General features: G+C 41.6%; 3 protein-coding genes across 3 annotated transcripts in view; 2 read left to right on the forward strand and 1 right to left on the reverse strand.

Annotated features, from left to right (window-relative positions):
- The first annotated feature begins 795 nt into the window (after positions 1-795).
- got1 (glutamic-oxaloacetic transaminase 1, soluble) lies at positions 796-6,466 on the forward strand. The gene is made up of 9 exons (XM_020650980.3): positions 796-986; positions 2,518-2,699; positions 2,796-2,919; positions 3,882-3,994; positions 4,103-4,207; positions 4,316-4,466; positions 4,620-4,785; positions 4,896-5,038; positions 5,311-6,466. The coding sequence occupies exons 1-9, from the start codon at positions 878-880 to the stop codon at positions 5,448-5,450; spliced, it is 1,233 nt and encodes a 410-aa protein (XP_020506636.2). The 5' UTR covers positions 796-877; the 3' UTR covers positions 5,451-6,466.
- A 132-nt stretch (positions 6,467-6,598) lies between these two features.
- On the reverse strand, positions 6,599-23,585 carry LOC109996734 (metal transporter CNNM1). Its single transcript, XM_029280613.2, has 10 exons — positions 22,115-23,585; positions 16,468-16,611; positions 15,159-15,299; positions 14,815-14,984; positions 14,530-14,629; positions 13,506-13,651; positions 12,806-13,043; positions 11,130-11,234; positions 10,186-10,287; positions 6,599-9,466 (listed from the first exon to the last, which is right to left on the reverse strand). The coding sequence occupies exons 1-10, from the start codon at positions 23,583-23,585 to the stop codon at positions 9,375-9,377; spliced, it is 2,709 nt and encodes a 902-aa protein (XP_029136446.2). The 3' UTR covers positions 6,599-9,374.
- The window catches only part of hpse2 (heparanase 2), a 61,231-nt gene continuing 60,721 nt past the window's right edge, over positions 23,527-24,036 (forward strand). The window contains exon 1 of the mRNA XM_020650994.3: positions 23,527-23,662. The gene's annotated coding sequence lies outside the window, so the exon portion shown is untranslated. The remainder of the gene's footprint in view (positions 23,663-24,036) is intronic.

Consider the following 24,036-nt stretch of genomic DNA (forward strand, 5'->3'; position numbering starts at 1 on the left):
AGACTGGCTGCTTGCTCCATTACATTAAGTTATTTTCCACAGAGTCCATAAATTCCTGATAATGGACATCTCCAGGCGCAATATTATACCATTACCTGTTAAAAAAACATTGTCTGTCTGACTCTATAACAAAGTAATATTATATACCCACCTACAGTACAGCCAACTAATAATCTGTATATCTATCCACCTATATCTTTATTTATTTTACACAACTAAAAATCTATATACCTATGTTTTCAAATAATCTATACATATATTTCTCTAATAATATGCAATCTTTATCTATCTCCAATATTCTATCGATTCTTATAATCTCAGATGCATCTGGTATTCTATCCACCTTGATATTTTTGGAGTAATCAACATATCTATCCAGCTGTCTCTATATCTAATAATCGACATATCTACTAAATCTGTATATCTATGTATTTTATCTATAAATGGAAGAACAAACCCATGCCACAGTAATTCCAGTCAGTACTTGATGGGACGCTTCTGATACAATCTTTAACGGGGTTCTGGCCCCACCTTGTGGCGAAAACCGGTACCTGCAATAAAGATCCCTGCACCACCCACTCTCAGCGTCAGACATTTGTTGTGACTTGTGTCGCTCATGTAACAGAGGCACTCATTGGTCAACAGTCACTGTGTGCAGCGTTTTATTGAACTGTGACCTGACTAGGATCAGGGCTCGGATTGGTTTGGCACACACAACTAGATTTCTATTGGTAAATCCTCTCACTCCCACTTTACGTTCCCCAAATCCAAGTTGTAGGTGAACGTCCTCCTCTGTCATCCCGTTAGCCTTCCCTCTCCCGGTGACCTCTTACCGTCTCTCGCAGCTCTCTCTCTCTCTCCGGTAACGTCAGCAGCAATGTCGGTGTTTTGTGAGGTCCCCCAAGCAGCCCCTGTAGCTGTCTTTAAGCTTTCGCAAGATTTCAACAATGACCAGTTTCCCAACAAGGTGAACCTCGGAGTTGGAGGTAAGTTATCAACATTAAAACAGTCTTGTTGCCTTTACAAAGGTATCCCGTAGTGTTGGAATTTGTCTATATTTTATCACCATAGCAACAACATTTATTGGCAATGCAGCTGCCTAATTGTATTTACATCACAGTAATAAACAAATAACAAACATTGAGACAGTTTAGTACATGGTTCAGTAAAATGTAAACAGTTTATTTTATTTGTTATCATTTTTTGTTATAGTTAAAACGTCACACATTTTGCCTATCTTGTGATGTATAGATTGAGGGATCACACAGGCTACATGTTTTAACACCTACACCTAGATATTATTGGATAATATTTATTGAAAATGCCATGTGTACTGTTATGTTACATTTGTCCTTTATATTATAATATTATTATTCACATTTAATGTCACACTTTGTGGGGATGTGAAGATAACTAGAAATTGTCATTTTTTTCTCATCAGACCTTGGTCAGAGTAAATATCGCCTAACTGATTGATTCCTCTGCCCATATTATTTGCTCTTCAGTCATGCCACACAAACAGCTGATTGCCACTGTATTGATAATGTACCGTGTTAGGTAATAGTGCTGCACAAAGAGTTGAATCATCTCTGTCCCTGTCCTCTCTGCTTACTCACTCCTGCTGAAACTGTGCACAATAACTCCTCCCTCGGTTGGATTACTGTTTCTGCATGCAACACGAACAAGCTACTTGCAGGATTTTAAATATGCATGGCTCACTCCTGCTTCATTCCTAAAGTGAGCGAATGGCATATTTCAGTCCTCGGTTCAACTGTTTGGAGTGTTAATCTCATTAAAAGTAGTAATCCTTGCTGCTTACATTGCAAAGGAGCCGTGTAGGAGACATAGCTGCGCTCTGTTGTGGCAGTGTTGTTATGGCACTGCATTATAGGACGAGGCTGCCGGAGTCTCATGATTAGTGCAGCAGGCTGAGGCCTCATAATCCGCTTCTTCCTGCGGGACACAGCTCGCAGATGGTCATCGGCTGTGGGGAAGCTGGGAAATGAAGTCCATTTGATGTCTGAAATACTGAAGTAATGCCAAAACAAGTAGACATTCATTCATAGAAAATGTATTCAGCAAGTTTTTGCAAAATCTACTCAATACATTCCTATGGCAACACTAAGGGTTATAAATTGTGACGATTTGATGCTTTTCTTTATATTATTTTAAAATACTTGGACTATCTGAAGGTCTTATAAGACTTGACTCTGGGCTTTATGATCTTTTGATCTGCATTTTTCACTATTTGAAATTTACCGTAACCTTAAAAACAATGGGCAGAATAATCAATAACTCATCTTGTAGAATCTTATAAAAAAAAGTTTAGTTAACAAGGGAAAGAAAGTGTTTTGGGGGAGCTGATATTACGGTATGTTAAACTATAAGAAGGAGCTGCTAGAAGAGTTGTCTTCTTAGAAACCTTTCTTTTAAAGCATAAGATTAAATCTAAAATCATTATTAAGAAATCCTCCACTTCTATGCATAAAATCGGTTTCTTTGACTTGTTCCTTGCAGCTTACCGGACAGATGAAGGCAAGCCATGGGTTTTACCGGTGGTGAAAAAGGTGGAAAAGATCATTGTGCATGATGACAGGCTAAACCATGAGTACCTGCCCATCCTGGGCCTGCCTGAGTTCAGATCCTCAGCCTCCAAGATCGCACTGGGCGACGACAGTTCTGCCATCCAGGAGAACAGGGTTTGTGTTTGGAAAAAAAACCAAAAAAACCTTTATATATTTTCATTTTTGATATATTTAGATTTGAAAATAAATGTTGGATTCTGTCACTGACAGGTCGGAGCTGTTCAGTGTCTGGGAGGCACGGGTGCTTTGAAGATGGGCGCAGAGTTTCTTAGGCGTTTCTACAACGGAAACAACAACACTAAAACACCCGTCTATGTGTCTGCACCTACCTGGGGTAAGACTCCAGTTGCACTTCAGTAAAAGACATATGTGACTAGAGACTTGGTAAAATGATGCAAGGACTTGAGCTTGTATAGTGCTTTTCTAGTCTTCTGACTACTCAAAGTGCTTTTTACACTGCAGGTCACACCTACACATTCACACACTGATAGCAGAAGCTGCCATGTAAATTGTCCATCAGTATTAACTAATCCATTCATAAACATTCACACCCTGCTGACGAAGCAGCGGCAGCAATTTGTTAAGTGTCTTGCCCAAGGACACATCGACATGTGGCTGCAGGAGCTGGGGATCAACCCCTGACCTCCTGGTTGAGATATGACTGACTCTACCACTGAGACAAAAACAAAAACTTCAGACTCGACTCAGACTGAGAGTCATGCCCGATCCTTTTATTTTGTATTTCTGACACATTATCATTAGAAGCTGAATCTGCTTCCCTCCCATCTTCTGCATCTGGTGCATGAGCAGCGACACTTTGAAGATGACACCGTGGAAAGCACATCACCTTCTGCTGCTACAGTCAGGGCTGACTCACGGCATACGCAGCTCAAGGCATCCTTGATGTTGCTAAGCGACTGTCTTCAAAGACTTGAGACTTAACTTGGACCTGCCTCTCAAAGACTTGAGACTTGAGTTAGAGTTGATATAATTAACTTGTCCCCAGCCCTATACAAACAAAAAAAACAGCACAGAGTAGAAACAAACATGCTTTCTAAAAGCCAGCCACTCGACTTTGATCTTTGAGTCCTTTTACAGAGACTTCCACAGACTTTAGACTCAGCATGTCAGTACAGTTTTATTAATGACTCTCACATCTTATCACTGATGTTGATTTGTTATCACCTCTGATGTGAGAAGCTTTCATTAAAACAATACCCACCCTTTTATCCAGAGCCAGTAGAACCAATCAAATATGACGACTGTTATCAGAGTTTCTTGACCTTGTCGTTTCAGAGAATCACAATGCTGTGTTTGCTAATGCTGGCTTTGAGGATGTGCGTCCATACAAGTACTGGGATGCAGAGAACAGGGGCCTCGATTTGGCGGGTTTCCTCGGTGACTTGGAGGTAAGCAGTGTGTGATATGAACTCTGGAACTACTTTATTTTGCTAACAGTCATTTTCATTGGAGTTTATTGTACTTCTCTTCTTGCTCTTCTCTCTGTGTCTCTGCAGACTTGTCCAGAGGACTCCATCTTTGTCCTTCATGCCTGTGCTCATAATCCAACTGGCACAGACCCCACACATGAGCAGTGGAAGATGATCGCTGAAATTATGATGGTATTATGCACACAAATACACAACAGCATAGTGTTAGTGTCAGCATAAACAGGACTTGGTTCATCACAGCACGCTAATTGTTTGATCTTTCATCCTGTTCTTTTCCAGAGGAGGAAGCTGTTTGTGTTCTTTGACTCGGCTTATCAGGGATTCGCCTCAGGCAGTCTGGATAAAGATGCCTGGGCGATTCGCTACTTTGTCTCCATGGGCTTTGAAATGTTCTGCGCACAGTCATTTTCCAAGAACTTTGGCCTCTACAGTGAGTGACCCTGGGTGCATTTGCTTGCATGACAGTGATAAATAGTGACATTGTTATTGTAATGTCCTTAATCCCCATGACCTTTGCACCGACAGAATTTAGCAGATTTTAGATTCTGTCTGGCAAGTGACTGGCATATTTCTGTCCCATCAGATGAGCGTGTCGGCAACCTGACCATTGTGGCTCGTAATGCAGACAACCTGAAGAGAGTTCTGTCCCAGATGGAGAAGATAGTCAGGACCACGTGGTCCAACCCGCCATCCCAGGGAGCCCGGATTGTTGCCATCACTCTCAACACACCTGAGCTCTTTGCTGAATGGCAAGCACCAACTGTCCCTACTTAAAGAACACTCAATGCATTGCACATGGTATAAAAAAAGAAAGGTATTTCCTGATGTAGATTCATTCTCTTTTATGTTCTGCCTCCAGGAAGGACAATGTGAAGACAATGGCTGACAGGGTGTTATTGATGAGGGCTCAGCTGAAGGCTAAGCTCCAAGCTCTGGGGACACCGGGGACCTGGGACCACATCACAGAGCAGATCGGCATGTTCAGCTTCACGGGCCTCAACCGTGAGTACAAAGGCCATACACGGACAAACACACAGCTCGGCAAAAACAACCACCCACACACATCCCTGTAGAAACAACAAACCAGTCTTTGGTGGAAACAAATATGGATCCTGTAAAAGTGAATATTCTGGAGATATTTAAAAGTTGTAAAAAAAATGTACAGGGCTTCTAAAAAGAAAGCTTCACTTCATAGATACTGTAGTTTCAGGATCTTGTCAGATTCATATTCATCACCAGAGTAATTAGATTTATTTTTGCTGTTTTTCCTGCAGCCAAACAAGTGGAGTACATGGTGAAGGAGAAACATATCTATTTAATGGCCAGCGGTCGCATCAACATGTGCGGTGTGACCACGAGGAACATCAACTACATTGCTGAGTCCATCCATGAGACTGTCACCAGAGTCCAGTAGAAGACTACACTACCCACAATTCTCTGAATGTTATCCTGCCTGGCCCTGAGCCACCTTATTCCAGGGAAAGTGTTCAGCTCACTGCCTCTCTCCCCGTCGATTTCAGTGTTTGTGCTAAGCTAGGCTAAACACCACATGGACGTTTAGCCTAGCTTCTTTGGTATTTGTCTCATCTTCCAACTCCTGAAAAGACAGTACATATTGGGATTATTCCTTTAGGTAATTGTGTTTGTAATTTGTCGTACAGCCTTTTTTGTTGGTCTTATGCTTGTAGTGAATTCAGTGTGACATCACAGAATTTGTACATGTAATGTAGTGTGGATGTGTCATTACCAGGCCCTTTGAGAGGCTTAATACATGTGTGTGACTGTGTGACTGTCTAAAGACGTTTAATGTTGTGCTGCTATGACTCGTCCATTCCAAGTGTTGATAACACATTTCCATTTTTTTTTCTTTTCACAGAAAAGAGCAGCTTATTAAAAATGAGTCTGTAACAAAAGGAGGCAGTTGTAGTAGATGAGTTTACGCCTCTATCAGGAAGAAAGTTGCAGTATTACGTTCGGTACTAGTTGCAATTTGAACAAGAGACGAGTGTTCTCAGGAAGATATTTTCAACGATGTAATTTATTAATGATGCTGTCTTCAACCCTAAAGGTTTTTTTTTTTACTAATTACCTCACATTGAATTATTTTTAATGGAGCACAAATGACACTTAACTGTCCTGGCAGGTGTCGTGACTGCTGAATGTTGGGATGTCTTTGGCTCTTTCAGGCTCCTGCCAATTAAACGAATGTGGAGTTTGCACAGTGAAAAGACTGTTTGCAGCACTAGTGCACTATTACGCAAGACCCACATGTCAGTGGCACAAACACACTAATGATCAACCAGTTTGCTATCGTATCTCTGTGAATAATGGACCAATAGAGCAGCATACAGCTGAACACTTTGCATTACCTCACCAGACCTTCTTGTGACATGGAATAACTTCTCCAATAAATAACTTTTAACAGTATAAGTGTATTGTTGTCATTTGTGTTTCATACTGTGAACAAAGCATTTGCAATGGGTGATGATTAGAAAAGAATAATGCATTTTACACACTTAGTTCCTGTTTAAAAAAAAAAAATCAAAGAAAGTAGACAAGAAATATTGTTGATTCCCTTTATTCATAATTTCATCATCCCTTGTGTGGAACACATGATCTATCTCTTTATATCTTTGGGTACCTTTTGTAATCATCTGAATATTAAACTACAAAATGCAACTTTGCCTTTTTATCCACAACAGTTCATATAATAATCTCTACAAATATTTATAAACCAGTGTTAACCAACTGCAAAAACTGAGAGCGTGCTTGCACTCATTTGTCAGATCAAAAGACTTCCCGCTGCATGTTCTGTGTTCGTAGAGGGGTCAATGTGAAGAGCTCAGCAGTGCAGTATCCTTTGTACTCCCATAGCCTTAGCAAGCAGAATGAATCATGTCAGTGAGTGTCCCCACACACCACCAGTGTGTATGCGTGTGTTTGAAGAGAGGTGGTGTCTTGACGTCAGTGTGCGTCATATTGCTTTCCTCTTTCGCATATCTCTTCTTTCCTACAACTGTCAACATCTCCCAGTGCAGATCGGCTGAATCCAACCTGAGCTGGACTTACATTTTAAAAGAACGTTTGATTATTTATTGCTTCTCTATAAGATTTGTTTGGAGAATGGCTTTAACTCCTTTTTCAGTGAGCAGCAGCTATAGCATCCTCCAACCCACTTCTTTTCTTTTTTTTTTTAGATACAGTGATTTTTTAATTGTTCCAAATTCTCCGTGTGCTTCAATACACACAGTTTAAAACATGAAAACTGTCTTTAGAGTGTTTTTTTCTTATTTTTTTTGTACTTTTCACTTGATTCTTAGCTTTGGATGCTAACATTTTAGGATGCTGTCTCTGTAAGGTTCATTTTAAATTGTTTCAGATGCTACACGTTGCACCTCTGCAGACTGGTATCGTCCTATTCATGCATCGTTTTGCGTAAGCATGCATATGGAGAAACAGGGATTTCTACAGGGGACAATTCTACATCGATAGCAGCATAAACAAACATGCAAGTAGCAACTACTTTTCCTGGAGAATACTCATAATATCCATTTCCAACCCAAGTCCCCCTACATATAACCCCTAGCTTATTTAGGTTTGGTGTGTGCAGCTTAAGTGACTAAACCTGTGAGAGATGAACTGTACATAGAAAAGGCTTAAATGTTCACTGGTTGTATGATGTTGGTATGGTATTATGATCATTTTCTAAAAGGTAAAAAAGTTATGTTTTTATAGCTACAGTACAAGGAAGAAATGTTTTCATGGAAAGACGGGGAGGATTCAGTCCCCATGCATGTATGTAGTGATAAATTCAAGCCATTAACATCATGTAGGATGACTTATATTGCTTCTTCATATTACTTTAGTTAACTCTATCACTTCCGTATAAAAACCAGGTAAGAAATTGTCATTCATTCTAGCATAGGTACTTGTAAAATTGTGCACACCTCTCTGAACTTGTAGAGGTAAGTTTTCACAGTAACTAGTGAATCAAGCTGAGAATGAATGTTATGGCTTTTCATAATTGTCTTCTTTTCAATCTGATGTAAAAACTGTGCTCTTCTCTGGTGGCTTTTAGTCTCAGCTAGGGATGCATCGATGTTTCACTTTACCCCTTTGAGAGATATCAACCTATTGGAAAATAATGAAGCATACTGATTCCAGTACAGATGTGTATCTGTTGTCTCGTTTCAATTTAAAGTTCCTGTGAACACACTGAAGTTAATACTGATGTCTGTATTTGAACTCTTAAAACAGAGAGTTTTTATTCTGCTTCAAGATTGATTATTTCTACATTATTATCATTTTGAAAGCCTGAAACTTGCTGTAGGGTAGGTGACGGGTGAAGTCATACACAGTATGCTGCTGAAAACAACCTCTTTTTTACATGTTACAAGGCAATCAAAGATGTTTGATTGGTGAAACTATTCACTGTTATAGAAAAGCAGGATGAAATTCTGTGTTAAATTACATTACATGCTTTTTTTTGGGAGATTTGTTGGGCTGTGTAATCTCTAAAAATTGCTGAGTTTGTGATTGTAAAGCAGGCTGAGGAAGCTTTTAAAGAAAAAAATGTTTTTACGATTGAGTTAAATATGCAACAACAAATATCTTAAAAACATTGGTATTTGAATCGACTATCGGCAACACTGTTGTTAGGAACATTGGAATCAGTATTTTCTATTTATCTTCTATTTATTAATCTGATACTATTTTGAAGTATCAGATTTCCTCAATCGGTGCACCCCTTGTGTTGGCTGATGGCTAGTGTGTTGAGTTGTGTTTGGCAGTAAGTGGCACCCTTATGGCAACATGAACACAGTTCCTGTGCAAAACACATTATCATTGTGTTGGAACGGCCTCGTCTTCACAAATAAATAATAAATACTCTTTTTATAGTTGAATCCAAGTAAAAGGTGAAAAATGGCTCAGACATGATCGCTATGCTGCGTTAACACATTATGGCTAAAATGACATGCTTCAATGTTAGCAATATGGCTAAAGGCTACCATGAAAAGCTAACACATGCTAATTCAAAACATGTGAGGTCCACACAGTCCAGTGTAAGGCTGGATAAATCCAAAACTACGTTGTCTAGATTTGTCCAATCAAGTTTTTATAAGATCCGTCCCTATTGTTACGTCACTTTAAGGGTGTGAAGTCAGGCAGAGGTGGGACAGAGAGTACAGCAGGTATGATGGCTCAGTCTCCTGTGAGAGTCACGGTTGAAGCGTGGAGAGAGTTTATGAAGGGTTGATTGTTGTTAAGGGGTGAAAACCTGTGAATGATGAAGAGGAAGAAGGTGTGTGCTTCATCCCTCCTCCTCAGTCTGACAGTGCTAGCTTGCGGCTGGTAATTGCTCTGAACTTCCCTCCGAACGTTCCTCCAAACTTTTTTCCTCATCTCGAGACTTTTTCCGCCTCTTGTTGCCTGTAAACGGAAAAAAAGATGCTGATTTCACATCAGGGCATTATTACTGGTTTAAAAATCTCCGTATAGCAGTCTCATCTTGTCTATTTTATTAGTATCAAAATAGATGTGGACATAGCCTCTTGTCTCAAAAGTATAGCCAATACATTGCATGTACACGGAATGACCACGATCTAAAAAACGCTGACGTGACAGTAAAATAAGCAGTGAGTACAGTATGTTATTCATCTTTTCTACAGTCCCTCACTCAAACAGCTCTTATACGCAAGGGGATAAGCCGGCTGTCTGGCCGTCCCGTCCATGTAAACATCGGCTCAGACATCATCACAGACAGCGGGGACTCATGCGTCACACTCATTGTAGACGGTCATGACTCATCACAGTCATAAATATGAGATGGTAATCGAGGATATACTTGATTTCTGCTATATTTATGCGTAAAATGTCGCACATTCTGCCTTTAACAAAAATAACAGCAGAGGCACTTAGCATCACAGCTTCTTCCACTAATTAATACCATCTGAGTCATCATGTATCACTAACCTGATATGACAACTTTATTCTCTGCTCTGCAGGATGAAGGTTGCATGACACATAACCTGTTGCTAAGATACACTCTCCACTATTCCTATGAATGTCTGACAGAAAAGTTTGAGTGCACCTGAAGGTATGTGTGGGCATGCTGTCACATGGGTGTTGGTGACAAATGGCTTACTCACTCAGTTTACGCAGCAGCTTCTTTCCAATGTTCTCCTCAGAGCTGGACAGAGAGCGGGAGCTGATGAACGGGGAGGTGGACGGCAGAGACTCTATAGGCACATCTGAAAGAGACAGAAGGGAAGCAGTTCTTTGAGTGTTCCCTGGAGGCTGGCTCCAGATTCCCCTGAAAGCCCCTAGACACCCATTAGTGGCTGACATTTTTTTCGGGATTCCTGCGGGACGTGAATGGACTTCAATACTAATCACTGGAGCGGGATGGGACAGAAATAATTCTAACGGGATTGGGATAGGACCGGGATTGTTTTTGTTGGAGTAGGATGGGGCAGGAGTGAAAAACCACTCCTGCGTCAGCCTCCCATGTTAAAATCCACATTTTGACAGAAGAATTAAACATGAATACAGCCTGGTTCAAAAAACTAATTTGGTCTAAATAGCTCATATCTTTGTTCTTACACACTATACAAGGACTACATTTTTTAAGTCATCCATTTTGATTATGTTAAGGCTTAATATATCGTCGTATTTGAATTTTTGTTTAAAAATAAAGTCTTTCATTCATTCATAAATGTTGTGCATACGCATGAGCGTGGCTGATTTGATTATCAGGTGGGCAGGTTTTAGCTCTTTGCCAGGAGGCTTAAGAACCGCCTTAACTCTTTACCTACTTTGATTGAGAGTACGTCTTTGTCAGCATTTCCAATATGACAATCGCCATTGTTGTGCTTCAAAACTCAGCTTCTGAAACCAATGGGTAACATCACTAGGATTCGGTCCATGTTTTATACAGTCAACAGTAGATACACAGCCCACAAAATGAGCTCCTTTGCTGGAATATTATTTAAAAAAATATCTTTCCACGAGAACCTTTACATAGGATTAACTAAAGGTCTTCTTTGAGTTTTAACTGAGATTATAATCCAGTATGCGTGGAGCCATGTCTCACCATTCTCTCCATAAATGTCTGGTCGGTCCTCGTGGATGTAAGGAATCTCATCCATGCGGAGGAACACAGTATCATTGGGACTCCTCTGCCCGTCAGATTTACTGCCTGTGGAGAGAGAAAGACCAATCCGCTGTAAAACAACTGCATCAGCTACAAAAACACCAGCTGGTTTGTAGCTCTGCCTACAGAGGGAGATAGAGAACATATTATTCATCAGAGCTGTATTAGGACCCAGTAAGAAACTAAATGTGACAGTGGTGATTACATTTAGAATACAACTAAAGATAAGTTTTAACCACTGAATGGGACTTAATTAGATAAATCTTCTCTTCATTTGACAACCAACAGACCCATCTGTTCATATATTTTTCTTAATGACACAAACACAAACACACACACTCTGTGGCGTGTTACACACAGTATAAGACAGATGGTACGTGAGAAATCCTTTAAGCCTTGAAACCAGTACAGATTGGTTTACACTGCGTTTGCACCAGTTTTATGCATGAGTCATGTAAGTTCAGGACTTATGGGGTTCATTTTATTGATGAAAATAGTGAATTTCATGGTTAAAACTGGGATGATTATTTTTCTGATTTGCAGATCCTCATTAGATCATCATTTTTGTTCCACATTTTCCTTTACCATGCAATGCTCCTTTTAAATAGTTATTTTGTCCCTGAGCTCACAAAGCACTCACATCATTGTGTTAGATCCTTTGAACCTTTTTTATCTCTTCAAAAGAAATCTCTGCCATTGAAATTCAAATTAAGCCTCATGCAGCAAGCTCAACATCATTTACATTTCAGGGATTTTGTGGGTTTTTTTTCATACGCAAGATAAAAAAAATTGACTGCAAAAGCAAAACTGTTAGAAATAAAGGAACAATATGTAACTCTGACACCTAATGTTTAAAATGGGTACTGCGGTCCAAATTCAAAACATTGGAGAGAACTGTCTCTACTGCCATGTCACGGACCCTGAAGCTTCAGTGTTTAGCCAGCTTTGAATCTGTCTTGAAACCTTTCTGCGCTCTCCATTTTTCAAAAAGCATCTCCAATACTGATGCTATTTTTACATCGTTTCTGCTCGTGGAGCTTATTAGAAAAAACATTGAGGCTTTTTAGGTCGGGTAGAATCAGTTATATCTGACAATTTGCTTGAATGCCTCCATCGCTGCGACGCCCGTTGGTTTGCTGTGATAACTGGTCTCATATGACAAACTACCGTCTCTGGTCCAAGAAATACAGACCATTCCTAACCAGAATCAAAACTTAGGAGAACATATCAATCAATCTTTATTTGTATAGCGCCAATTCATAACAAATGTTTTCTCAAGACACTTTACGAAAAGCAGGTGAAAGACCTTACTCTTTGTTATTTCATGCTGGTTGCTTCATTGTTGTCAGAGGAGCCCAAACTTCAGGATACATCATGTTTGCTTAACTTCTGCTGATATTATTTTATGGTTTAATTTAGTTGTTATCTTACGTATTGGTCCTTTTAATTCAACTCATGGGGCCTTTCTTAAACCACTCCCTACACACTTCTACTCCATTTGCATGCTCAAGTAGAAGGTCCGCCAAATTGAGTGCCATCCAAAAAATCGCCTTTCAATAAAATATATTTAATAGTATATATGCAACATCATGTTACAAATGATCGAAACTACTTACGAACGATTCGGTTTCTCTCATTGAGCTGGGACATGTTGCGAAGGCCACCATGGGGATGCAGATGTGCAAGGCGTGCCAGCCCCAGTCGAGTGTGTGTGTGCGTGAGGGGGAGGGCGATGCTGTGCGAGCGGGCCTCTGGGATCGGAGGCCTTTCTTTAAGATCCAATGAGTCTGGAGTCTGTGGGAAGCTGTCCATCCTGCTGGCTGTGAGGGCATTCTGGTAGTGGTTTCTAGTTATCTGCAAAAAAATCAAATACTATCATTTCTGTGTATGTACATCTGACAGGGGTCAGACTGTATTTTAGAAAGAGGCGGGGGGATTGAAGTGTGAGGGCACATCAGTCATTTAAAGCTAAAATATTCACGGTTGAAATGGAGCACAATTATCCCCTGTGATTAAAGGAAAGAGGGTGCACAGAGGGAGAGAGAGCAGGATGTCTGTTCTTAGTCAGAATCAGGGATTAGGACATATCAAAGGCACACGCTGCACTAGAGGAAGAGTCTGCATTTTCGGGGAATTTTGGAGATTAAATGGAGGGGTTTAAGTGCAATTGTTGGCTTGCTTGTGCTCCATTTTTTTTTTTTTTACAGTCACTGTGCAGGAAGTTATACATTTAGTTGACCTTTATAATAACCATGGTTGTTTTTTTTTTAATGTTTGTGTTTCTGTGATGTGTTTGCAGGCATTTCTGTAACAAACCTTGATGATCTGCAGGTCTGTGAGCTGGCGCACAGAGTAGTCGGGTAAGTAAGCCCCTCCTCCTGCAGTGAGCTGACCCACACTGCCTCCACTCAGTAAGGAATCTGATTGGTTTAGACCGCTACCTCGGGAACTATACCTCTGACCTAAACAGAGCAGAACAGAAGAAAACACACTTTTGGGTTTCATATTTACTATATATGTCATATAAACATGATACCAGACGGTATGAAAATGCTCTTTGATTATATATTTTGAAAATCTTTGTTGGCCACACGACAGAGAAGAATGTTTTCGGCTATGCCCTCTTCGCAGCACATTAATGCAACCCAATTTGTGCTTATTAGACTTTTTATGGGGCTACACTTTTAAAGATTAGTCAGTGTTTTTATATTTCACACATGTATTATTTAGGCTTTAAGAGTGCAGATCTCCACATGTGTGCATTTTGTTGTGCAGCCCCTTTTCCTTACATTCTGCATAGGTCTGCACTACCATGCCGAGTGGAAAGAGCTGCTGTTCTTGTCAAGTCCAATTGGAGAGCAATGACTCAAAAAGAGAGCGAGTACAAGAAAGTCAGTAAAAAGCAGCACTTTTGAAATGCAACACTGGATTCTGTAATGTCCTAAGAAGGGATTTTCTAATGTTTAATGAGGTCTTCCAAAATTCTTGAAGCACATCCTGAACGTCACACATGCAAAACATGCACACAACCTCTATAAGAAACGGCGAGAGAGGGAGGGAGGGAGGGACAAGGCGTTCTGCTTGCACTGCAGTCTTAGCAGGCTTTCATATAATCCTGCAGGTCATGTCCTTCCACTGGGAAATTCTCTGAAATCACTTCTTTTAATTACTTACTTCCCACGGCTGCTGCATGCTGACGACACACAGACGCTGGGTGGGATTCAGAACAGCATAGCACTCATTTTGTGACTCTTATTTCTAAACTCTTCCTGTTGTCATCATCACCATTGTCACCTTCATTCCACTTCTGTACTATGTCTTCATGTGTGCACTTACTTACCGATAGGCAGGGGGGGGATGAGTGCTGGCATGCCATAGTAGGAAAATGCTCCATTCTCAAAGCGCAGAGCCTCCTTTCCTATCTCAACCTCCACCCGGCCCTGCAACACATTGACAAGCATTACAAAAGCTCTCTGACAAACTGAATTAATAGAGAAATATGCAAAAGCACTGTAATTATAACAATAAAGAGCAAATATGATAAATACATTTCATAATTCATCAGAAAAAGCCTTCAGGCTGCCGTCAGTCTGTAGCTCTGACCGCAGCAGAGTTTTAGATTTACCTGCAGGATGAGGACAAAGTAGTCGACAGGTTTGTTTCTCTGGAAGAGGTAGTGTTGAGGAGCGTGTTTGTTCTTCGGATTGAATTTGAGTTCTTGCACAACGCTGGGATGTTTGATGAGACGCAGCAGGATCTTCTCTGACAGGTGACAGGGTCTGAAAGGCTCCACCTCTGCAGGATGGATGCATACAGACACTTACAAAAAGAAAAAAACTAAAGAAAAACGAGTAATAAAAATGTTTTTCCTCCAACATCTCCTTGTCCTAGCTTTACGCTTCAATCCACAATGTACTCTCCACATAGAGAACATTCACAAAATGCATAAACACACACATGCAGTGTTACCTGTAGCCAAGAAGCGGTGTGTTGCCAGCAACAACTGGGGTGAGATCTTAACCTTCAGCTCGTTTTCTGCAAGTTTGAAGATGGAGAAATCCTGCTGCTTCCTCTCGTGGTGTGATACTCGCCTTTTGGTTCGATTATCAGCTATAAACACAAACAGATCAATCGTCAGTAAAATGCCCACATTCAATTACATTTTTCCACTGCGATGTTTCACCTTTGAGATGCTCTGGTAAAAGCCGAAGGAGGGAGAGGCGTTAACTTTGCCCTACTAGATGCTACATAAGTAAATTATTCACGTTGGCACTACAAGGAGTAAACTATTTCGAGGTGTTGCTGACCTCATTAGCTGATGCAACTCAACATCCTGCAGCTTATAAACCATTAAGACGAATCCCCTGATCCCCCCCTGAAGATTTTTCTTAATCATTATATCAACTCTAGGAGGAAGCAGAAGATTATGGCGTGCTGTGTTAACAGACCTCTGACTGATGAATTGACTTAGATGTGAAGAGTATTTAATAAATTATATTCGATTAAATACGTCGTAGCTGCAGCGTCAGAAACAGCTGGTGCTGCAACTGCCTGAAGAGCACGTCTGGGGAGATTAGCTCCCTTTGTGCCATATACGTGCACTCACATAATTATGCACACGCAGACACAGAAAAAAACAGGACTTTATAAACACCCACCCACACACACACACACACAAGTGCACCCCTGACAGAATGCTCCACACACTGCATATAATTAAAATTTGAGCATACTTCAGAATTGGTTGCTTGCGTCCTCTGGGAGCAGGAGTTTTTGTGAAAGCATATAATAACAAATTATTTACCCTCATTGCGGCAGGCAAACAGCAGAAAGATTAGATATGGAGTGGCATGAGTTTGACATTTTGAGTTCCAGTTGTGGAGAGACTTTCCAGCCAATTAAAGATGAGCGGATTATAGTTATTATCTGTGAGACCGGGGCCATTTATTCACATTATTTAATTATGCATTAGGGAGGAGCTGGGGACAACACAGGAGGGAAGGTGGGATCAATAGTGTAATGGGAAAAAAAAGGAGAGGAGGTGGGAAAGGAAAGGAAGTCGCAATGTACTGCTCAAGCAAAATGCTTTTTTAGCAGCTCGATGTGCATTTAAACGGAGCATTCTGCTGCAGACAGGAAAGCTGTAAAAACTGTCAGCTGCTGTGACAAACAGAGAAAATGAATTCAGTGTGGGAGGTGGAAACACGACACAATGGATTCACAGCTAATGCAACAACTCAAAAGCTTTATTATTAGGATGTTTCTGCATCATACGCACTGTACAGGTCTGTCTCGTCCACGATCTCAGACTTGATGATCTCCTCTATGACGTCCTCAAGGGTGACAATGCCCATCACCTCATAGAAAGGATCTCCCTCCCCCTCGCTGTTCACCCTCTGCACCACGGCCAGGTGGGACTTACCTGCAGAGAAGGAAATAAAGGGTGAGTTGATGAACACTTAAAAATAACAACAAAATGAAAAAGTAAAAGATTTCTTACTCGGGCACTGGCTGCAGCAAAAAATTCAAAAAGGTGTAGACACCTTTTCTGGAGCACTTCCAGAATCTTGAGTCCTTTTAAAGAAGCACTCTCTCCTTCTCTCTCTCTTTTATTATACACTCTATCCCTTTGATATAATTTTAGGCATGCAATTCAAACAGTTATTTCCCTTTTTCCCAATTTTATGCACATTTCCCTTTCTAACTGCTCTACTGTTTTTTTTTTTTTTAATCCTCTCCTTTCCTCGATACATACCCTGACTTCCAGCACTTGCTTGTTTTTAACTCCAGGATTGGTGTACTAAAATGAAGTATTATAAAATCCTGGCAGGTGGATGGGGACTGAAAGAGGATGAGGGGGATGAGGGACTTGGATATTGATGTTCCCTGTATCTTTTGTACATTATGCCGACTCTGTACATTATTTGAAATTGTCTAGAAAGGTAATAAAAAAAATGTTGAGTTAAAAAAAAAAAATGCTGATGCAATGGGTGGAGAGTTAACGTCAGTGGATAAAAATAACACGAGTGAACGTCCTCCAACAAATCTGTGCAGTGAAGATGAAAACCAGCATTAAAACACCAACTGGAGCTGAGACACTGTAACACCGGAGAGATTTGTCTGAAGAAGAGCCTGAATATGAAATTATTGCAATGTCAGAACGACTTTGTGTGTGTGAGTGTGTGAGTGTGTGTGTATGTGTGTTTAGCACAAGTAGAAAGTCGGCATTCTGGGATTAGTCTGGAGACACTTTGACAGTTTGGAAGACTTGGCCCCTTACGTAAACACTGAAATTACACAATTAGTCTGGGGATGCCTACATCTGCTGACGAAACTGCCCATGCTGCTGCCAACCTCTGTGAACAAACACAAACACTCACACACACTTTTTACACATGCATGAGCAGACCCAGCGGTCCCACTCAGTACGTGTTTGGCTGAACACGACATGCCTGCCAGATACAATGACACAGATCGCCAACAGCAATTCTGCAGTGATTCGATAAAGCAAATGTGACAGGAATCTGCCTCCAAAGCGACATGACAAGGAGAGAAAGAAGAAGAATTACCATTTAAACCATAACAGAAACACTAAGCATAAGCAGATTCAACTTATAAAAGACATTAAATATAACACATTTTGTCTTTTCATCATCACAGCAGTCACAGCCATGCTCCGTCCAACGTCACAGCATAAGTCCGTTTAGTGATCAAATAAGTTATCTAACCGAGTTCATGATGTCACTAGTACACAACGTTCAACCAGAAACATGTAAACAGTCTCCAACCATGCTTCCAACAAAATCTGTGGCTCATATGAGACGGGCCGATTTAGGGGATCACTGCAGGGGATCAAATGGATCAAATGCTTTAATCCTCAGCAACAAGAAACAGGCGGCCATCTTTAAACATGAGACTGAGGTTGCACTCTGAGCTCAGGTCAGCTTGTCCAAAGTGCTCAGGTGAGTCAGACGTAGATATGCCCTCCGCTGCTAATGTGCCCAGGCAGCACTGCATTACATCATTCATACGTTACATAATACTCTTGCAGAATGGCACGCACACACAGACAGACAGCAAACTCACACAGACACTGGCATGCTTAGCAGACTCACTCACACACATGCACACACTTAGATGCGCACACACTGGCAGACACACACGTGCCCAGAGCAAAACTGGGTCTACCACGGATGTCCCTTTTGCAAATGTTTCTGCTCCGCCTGGCTCCTCCAGTCTTTGTCTGAACTCAGTGTGCTGCTTCAGACCGTGCATCATCTGTTTGCATGTCATTTGTGCCTTTAGATAGTAACAGAAGAATACAATGCATTGTTAATATCTCTGCAGCCATTTCTTTTACATGTCTTTCTAGAGGTGGGAAAAAAACTTTTATTAAAATCGAGATTCTTATCTTGTGAGATTTTTAATAGATTCATAACTTCCAAAAAAAATAAAAAATGGGCTAATCAGTCACTCCCTGGTAAGTGCTAAGGCTAGCTCTTTAAGGGTTAGGGTTAACCCAGTTGAATGCCAAATAGAGCAGCAAGACATTCAGCCAGTCTCACAGATGACTGGAGTAGATCCTGAAGTATGTACTAACTCAAAAATAGACTTTAAATAGTGAAACAAGAAACGTTTTGAATCTAAAATAGATTCTGAATTGAATTGTGACCCAAGGAATGAAAATCAAATCTTGAGACACCCAAAGATTCCCAGCCCTATGTCTGTCTGTGTTGTAACACTTACAGACATTACAATACCATTTCCTTCTCGACACTACTTCCTGTACCTAGATTTTAGTGTCGCTAACATAGCGCAACTAACCCGCTTTTGAGCAAGCGGACGCAGCTTTGACTAACAACCACTCGTCTAGCCCAAAATGTTTTTTTTCTTTGTTATCATCACATTACTATTGACACAAAACCAGTTGAGTTTCGCTGGTAGCTGTATTAAAAACTCTTGTTAAACTAAAGAACACACAAAAATATATATTCACACAAGGTGTTTAGAAAAACCCTAGAGGCTTTTATTTTGTATTCACCTATAATATATTACCTCACAACACTGTATCTGAGTCAAATGTTAATTCAGCACTCGTCCACTTTGACACATTTCAGGGAGAGACATCGAAAAATGTTCACTCAGATACAATGAAGTGTCTCTCTAAGCTCCTATTTACTTTGTAGTTTAGAATTTGACATCCAAAACAAGTGATCATTTTAAACATGGAGCTTTATACATAAGCATCCATTAGTATGATTCAGTGATTACACTGTCCTATGGTGAATGGCATAGTTTACATTAACTCCAATTTGACCAACTACAAAATGAAAGTACACTTTATTAATAATAATAATAATAATAATAATAATAATAATACATTTTATTTAAAGACGCCTTTCAAAACACTCAAGGTCATCTTACAAAGCAGAGATAAGTTTATGTTGAGATAATAAAACACTAACAAGGACCCTTATCTGTGCATTTTATAGTTCAAGTGTATTTTGCTACGTTCTGATAATACTTTGGTACTTTTACTTAGGAAAAATGTACAATGCATGATTTGAAGTTGTAATGTAGCGTGTTTTTGTGTGACCTTTTTTGTCTCACCTTCGCTTGAGCTAATTACCTGAAGACTACTTTCACCAGTGATGGAATACATCATCCCAGTTAATAGGATTTCCAGCAGGTTTTGTGTTACTCATTAACCTTCACAACATCTGAGATGTTCCTTAAGTCCGGCATTAAGGAAAGAGGAGGACACTCACATCCATATTGTGAAGAGCTTAACGTGTTACACCTACAGACTCATGATCTGCCGGCTGAACCAACCTTACCTTACTTCCATCATGCTAAAAGATGCAGTCACAATCCCACAATCCCCCCCCCCCCCCCACGGCCTGTTTAAATGCCACATCTGGCCCAATTTACTTGCAACACAAACTTACTATGCCCTTTACCTCATTCTTCCGTGCCATTAAAACATGAGGCAAAAGGCATAGCTTGTATGAAAAGTAAAAAAAAATCTGTCCCATAAACAGTGTAATTGCAGTCCCCTCTTATATTTCCTAAATTACTTGTGACATTTCCAGCCCCCCCCCCCCCCCCCCTAAAAAAGACATCACCCCAGCCCTTCACCCTGCTCAGTGAGACATCCTCTCAGCTCCCAGCCGGGCTTCCTGAGCAGCAGTCTTTAATCTATGACAGCAAAGACGGAAGGAGGCTGAAGAAGAGGGGAAAGGTTGGATCTGAATTTTTCATGACTGCTCTGCAGGATTGCTTGGAGACGACCTGCAGAGTGGAAAGCAGCTTCAAAGTCACGGCAGGGTTCACAATTATAGGGTGGTCACAGACAATCTAAAGGTGACGTCTGAGTTCACCTTGTCACCTAACCTCATCTAGAAATAACACACAATATAGAAACCTACACAGGGTCAAACCAAAGCCACCCTCCATAATCTGAATCAAAATAAAGCGGTTGACCCTTTAACCTGTAAGAGGCAATCTGATTTATGATCCTGCCAAAGTCACGGCTGGGTCTCCTTCCTCGTTCTGATTGGACAACAGCTTCTCCATATGTTGAGCTTCTCTTTGTCAATGAAACAGATTTACATCTTAATCCCCACAACATAAGCCAAGGCCAATGAAATCCTGACATAACAGGCGCTCCAGTAGCCTCTCGTATGTCTCCATTAGAGCCTTTGACACATTCAGGGGAGCAGTTGGAGCTTCTTTGTACAGAGCATGGATTCAGAAATTCAATGTGATCATCAACATTGAATGAAGTCCCCGTGGAGAGGCAAAACCCTTCTGCTCGGGAGTGAAGGGATGCTATCAGTGTTTATGTGCTGTAATACTGCGAAAGCACCGATCAGCAAAGATGCTTATCAGACAAAAGATGTGTGAGTCAGATTAAGTCAATATTCTCTGCCTCTGCTGACAGATCAACCACAGGACAATACCTCTACTCTTACTTAGCGACCTTTTAGATACTGCTCGATAAGATGTTTTGTATGCAAAACGAATAAATGATACACATGATGAGGGGGAAGCATGTAAGAATGATGGGGGGCGAATAAGATTTAAGGGGTTATTGTCAATTTTGCACATTTTGCAACATAAATTCTTTAAGATAATAATATTCCTGCATCTTTAAAATGGCTGTCACATCAACCTTTATAACTCAGAAATATATAAAGGCAAACCTATTAAAAGGACAACCATACAGTAAGAATGATATATTCACTTTGTTGATATTAAAGGGAATACTTCAGTTGCAAAATTGTTGTTTCTGTTGGCATTGTTGTTATTGAAATGAATAGACGTGCTATCAGTGCATGTGAGCTCTAATACTGAATGCACTAATCAGCACAGAAGCTTATCAGACAAAAGGCGGATGAGTCACAGACACAAGATATTCACCTCTTCAGCTGCCAATCAAGTGGAGGAACATGCCTCAGCATGAAATTTAAGTACAAGAAAAATAATAAATAGCCATGGTATTACATAAAAGGAAAAACAGAAGGAATAGTTGGGGGCAGATGAAGTTCAAGGCGATATTGTCTTGGAAAAACACTCTCCAAACATGAATTCTTAAGATGGCCCCATGCATCCTGGTCCTCAGTAGCCTCTAACCTCTGTCTGAACCACGCTCACTGTGTGACACTGGCTCACATTTCACATATGGAGCTCACTGCTTTAATGATCAAAGGCTTTCACTGACAGGCCCACTGTGAGCCAATGGACTGCTGTGTACATTGGTTTCTGCTCTGAAAACTTAGTTTATTAAGTGAGCAGTCACATCAAAGCACATTTATCTCCGATGTGGCAGGAGGGAGCCTTGAGACTGTTCCAAAAACACACACATATGGAGGAGCCTCACACACTCAGCACACACTCATAAATCGAAGTCTGATAGGATTTACCTCTCTTAAACTCCTCCAGCATCACATCCAGCTTGGTGTCATTGAACACGCAGTGCATTGGATGCTTGTAAAACTGAGTGATTGTTTTCAGAGGAGTGCAGTCGTCAGGATCCACGAAGGCCAAGTCTTTCACAAACAGGATGTCCACGATGTTGGACCTGTCGTTCTCGTAGACCGGGATCCTCGTGAACCCGCTCTGCATCACGTCTGACATGGTGCAGAAGTCCAGCGCTGCGTCTGAGGAGAGCATGTAGCAGTCTGACAGTGGGGTCAGCACGTCCTCCACGGTTTTAGTTCGCAGCTCCAGCGCTCCTTGGATGATGTTGAGCTCCTCTTTGACCAGGTCGTGGTACGGGTCTGTGACGCGCAGCATGGCCACCAACTTCTCCCTGGTGTAGAAGCTGCTGATCTCCTGGTGCAGTAAGAAATCCAGGATCTTTGAGACGGGGTAGGCGATGGGGAAGAAGACCAGCATAAGGAGGCGGGTGGCGCAGAGCGTCTTGGACGCGATGGCGAGGCTGTGCCTGGACGCCACGGAGTGAGGTAAAATCTCTCCAATAAAGAATATCCCAAAAGTGCATGAGGCAGTTGAAAGTGCAGTCATTCCTAAAATCTGGCACATCCACACCACAAAGCATGTGTTTGTAAGCACGTTGCCCAGCACTACCGTGCAGAGGATGTAGTTTCCATGTTTACGCACAGACTCTATATTCCGTGCGTATTTCTGCTCCTTCTCCGTGCCGCTGTTCTGCAGGACCCGAAGCTCCACGGGGTCCAGAGCCAGCATGCTGATGTTCAGCCCGCTGCAAAGCGCAGACAGCGCCAACAGCAGCACGGAGACCCCCGTCTGGAGCCAAACATCCGCCTCTTGAGGTCTCTCCACCACCGCCAACCAAAAGTCTTTGGTGCTGAAATGCTCCCATTTCACTCCATCGAATGCGCACATGGAGTAGTATTTGATCGCCTCTCCTCTGCGAAGGTCCTTCGCGAGCAGCTCCACCAAAACTGAGTTCTGACTTGAGGTGGATCTGAAGGAGCCCAGAAGCTCGATGTCCGAGCTCCGAGCATTTTCCTCGTCACACGGATTCCCTCTGGACTGGAGTCGCCTCTCCGAATCCCCACTGTCATCGCCTGGTTCCTCAATAAACGCTATCCACGGAGCCGCAGAAGCAGCATCAGGTCTGCCGCTGATGTTTGGACTGTTGGGATGCTCCGCGGCAAGAGCTGCAGTGTAGTAAACCCTCAGCATGAAGCGGGTCCCCTCGGTCGCCCTTAGTATCCCACCCTGTACGGACAGCTCTCCTCTATCAGTATCCTCCGGCCGGACGCCGAGCAGCGCTGCTGTTGGGTCCGGCAGAGATGAGAGGGTGACAGTGAGGAGGAGGAGAGAGAGCCGGCGCGGATGCAGGATGCAGCAGAGAGCATCCGCAGCATCCGCAGCCATCATGCTGAATGAACTAGTGAAGGACATGGGAGAAGTGGGTCACGTGGTCTGCGGGTAGGATGGATGGAGCAGCTGGGTGGCCATATCCATGAAGCAGAGGATGGGTATGTTACTGACAGAGAGAGAGAGAGAGAGAGCGAGAGGAGGGGGGCACCAGAGTCCTTAAATATACATGACAACCCGTGACGTAAGCCTGCTGTATTTGCTCTCTGCCACTCTCTAAAAATAGAAAGCAGGAAATGCCCAATCATGAATGATTTATGTGATATGCACGGGATCAAACAACCCTGTAGAGACATGTAGATCAGCCGTATTGTGCTTAATATTAAACGGCTTTCAACAAAAATCATAGCAAAATAAAGATTACCACGAGTCTATCGAGTCTAAATGTCGGTCATACATCGCTCTAATTTAAGTATTAAGGCAATATTGCAAAAATGCCAAAATATAAAACCGCTTAAATCATTTTTGGGTTGCA

Source organism: Labrus bergylta, chromosome 10, assembly GCF_963930695.1.
Source record: "Labrus bergylta chromosome 10, fLabBer1.1, whole genome shotgun sequence".
Taxonomy (NCBI): Eukaryota; Metazoa; Chordata; class Actinopteri; order Labriformes; family Labridae; genus Labrus; species Labrus bergylta.

Bases quoted from the DNA above. Each gene is read 5' to 3' on its own strand.
- LOC109996734 (XM_029280613.2), bottom strand. From the start codon at position 23,585: ATGTCCTTCACTAGTTCATTCAGCATGATGGCTGCGGATGCTGCGGAT. The intron at 16,612-22,114 runs GTAAATCCTATC...CCTTCTCTGCAG, and splicing joins GCTGGAGGAGTTTAAGAGAG to GTAAGTCCCACCTGGCCGTG. The intron at 9,467-10,185 runs GTGAGTAAGCCA...TTCCGTTTACAG, and splicing joins GAAGCTGCTGCGTAAACTGA to GCAACAAGAGGCGGAAAAAG.
- got1 (XM_020650980.3), top strand. From the start codon at position 878: ATGTCGGTGTTTTGTGAGGTCCCCCAAGCAGCCCCTGTAGCTGTCTTT. The intron at 987-2,517 runs GTAAGTTATCAA...TGTTCCTTGCAG, and splicing joins GGTGAACCTCGGAGTTGGAG to CTTACCGGACAGATGAAGGC. The intron at 4,786-4,895 runs GCAAGCACCAAC...TTCTGCCTCCAG, and splicing joins CCTGAGCTCTTTGCTGAATG to GAAGGACAATGTGAAGACAA.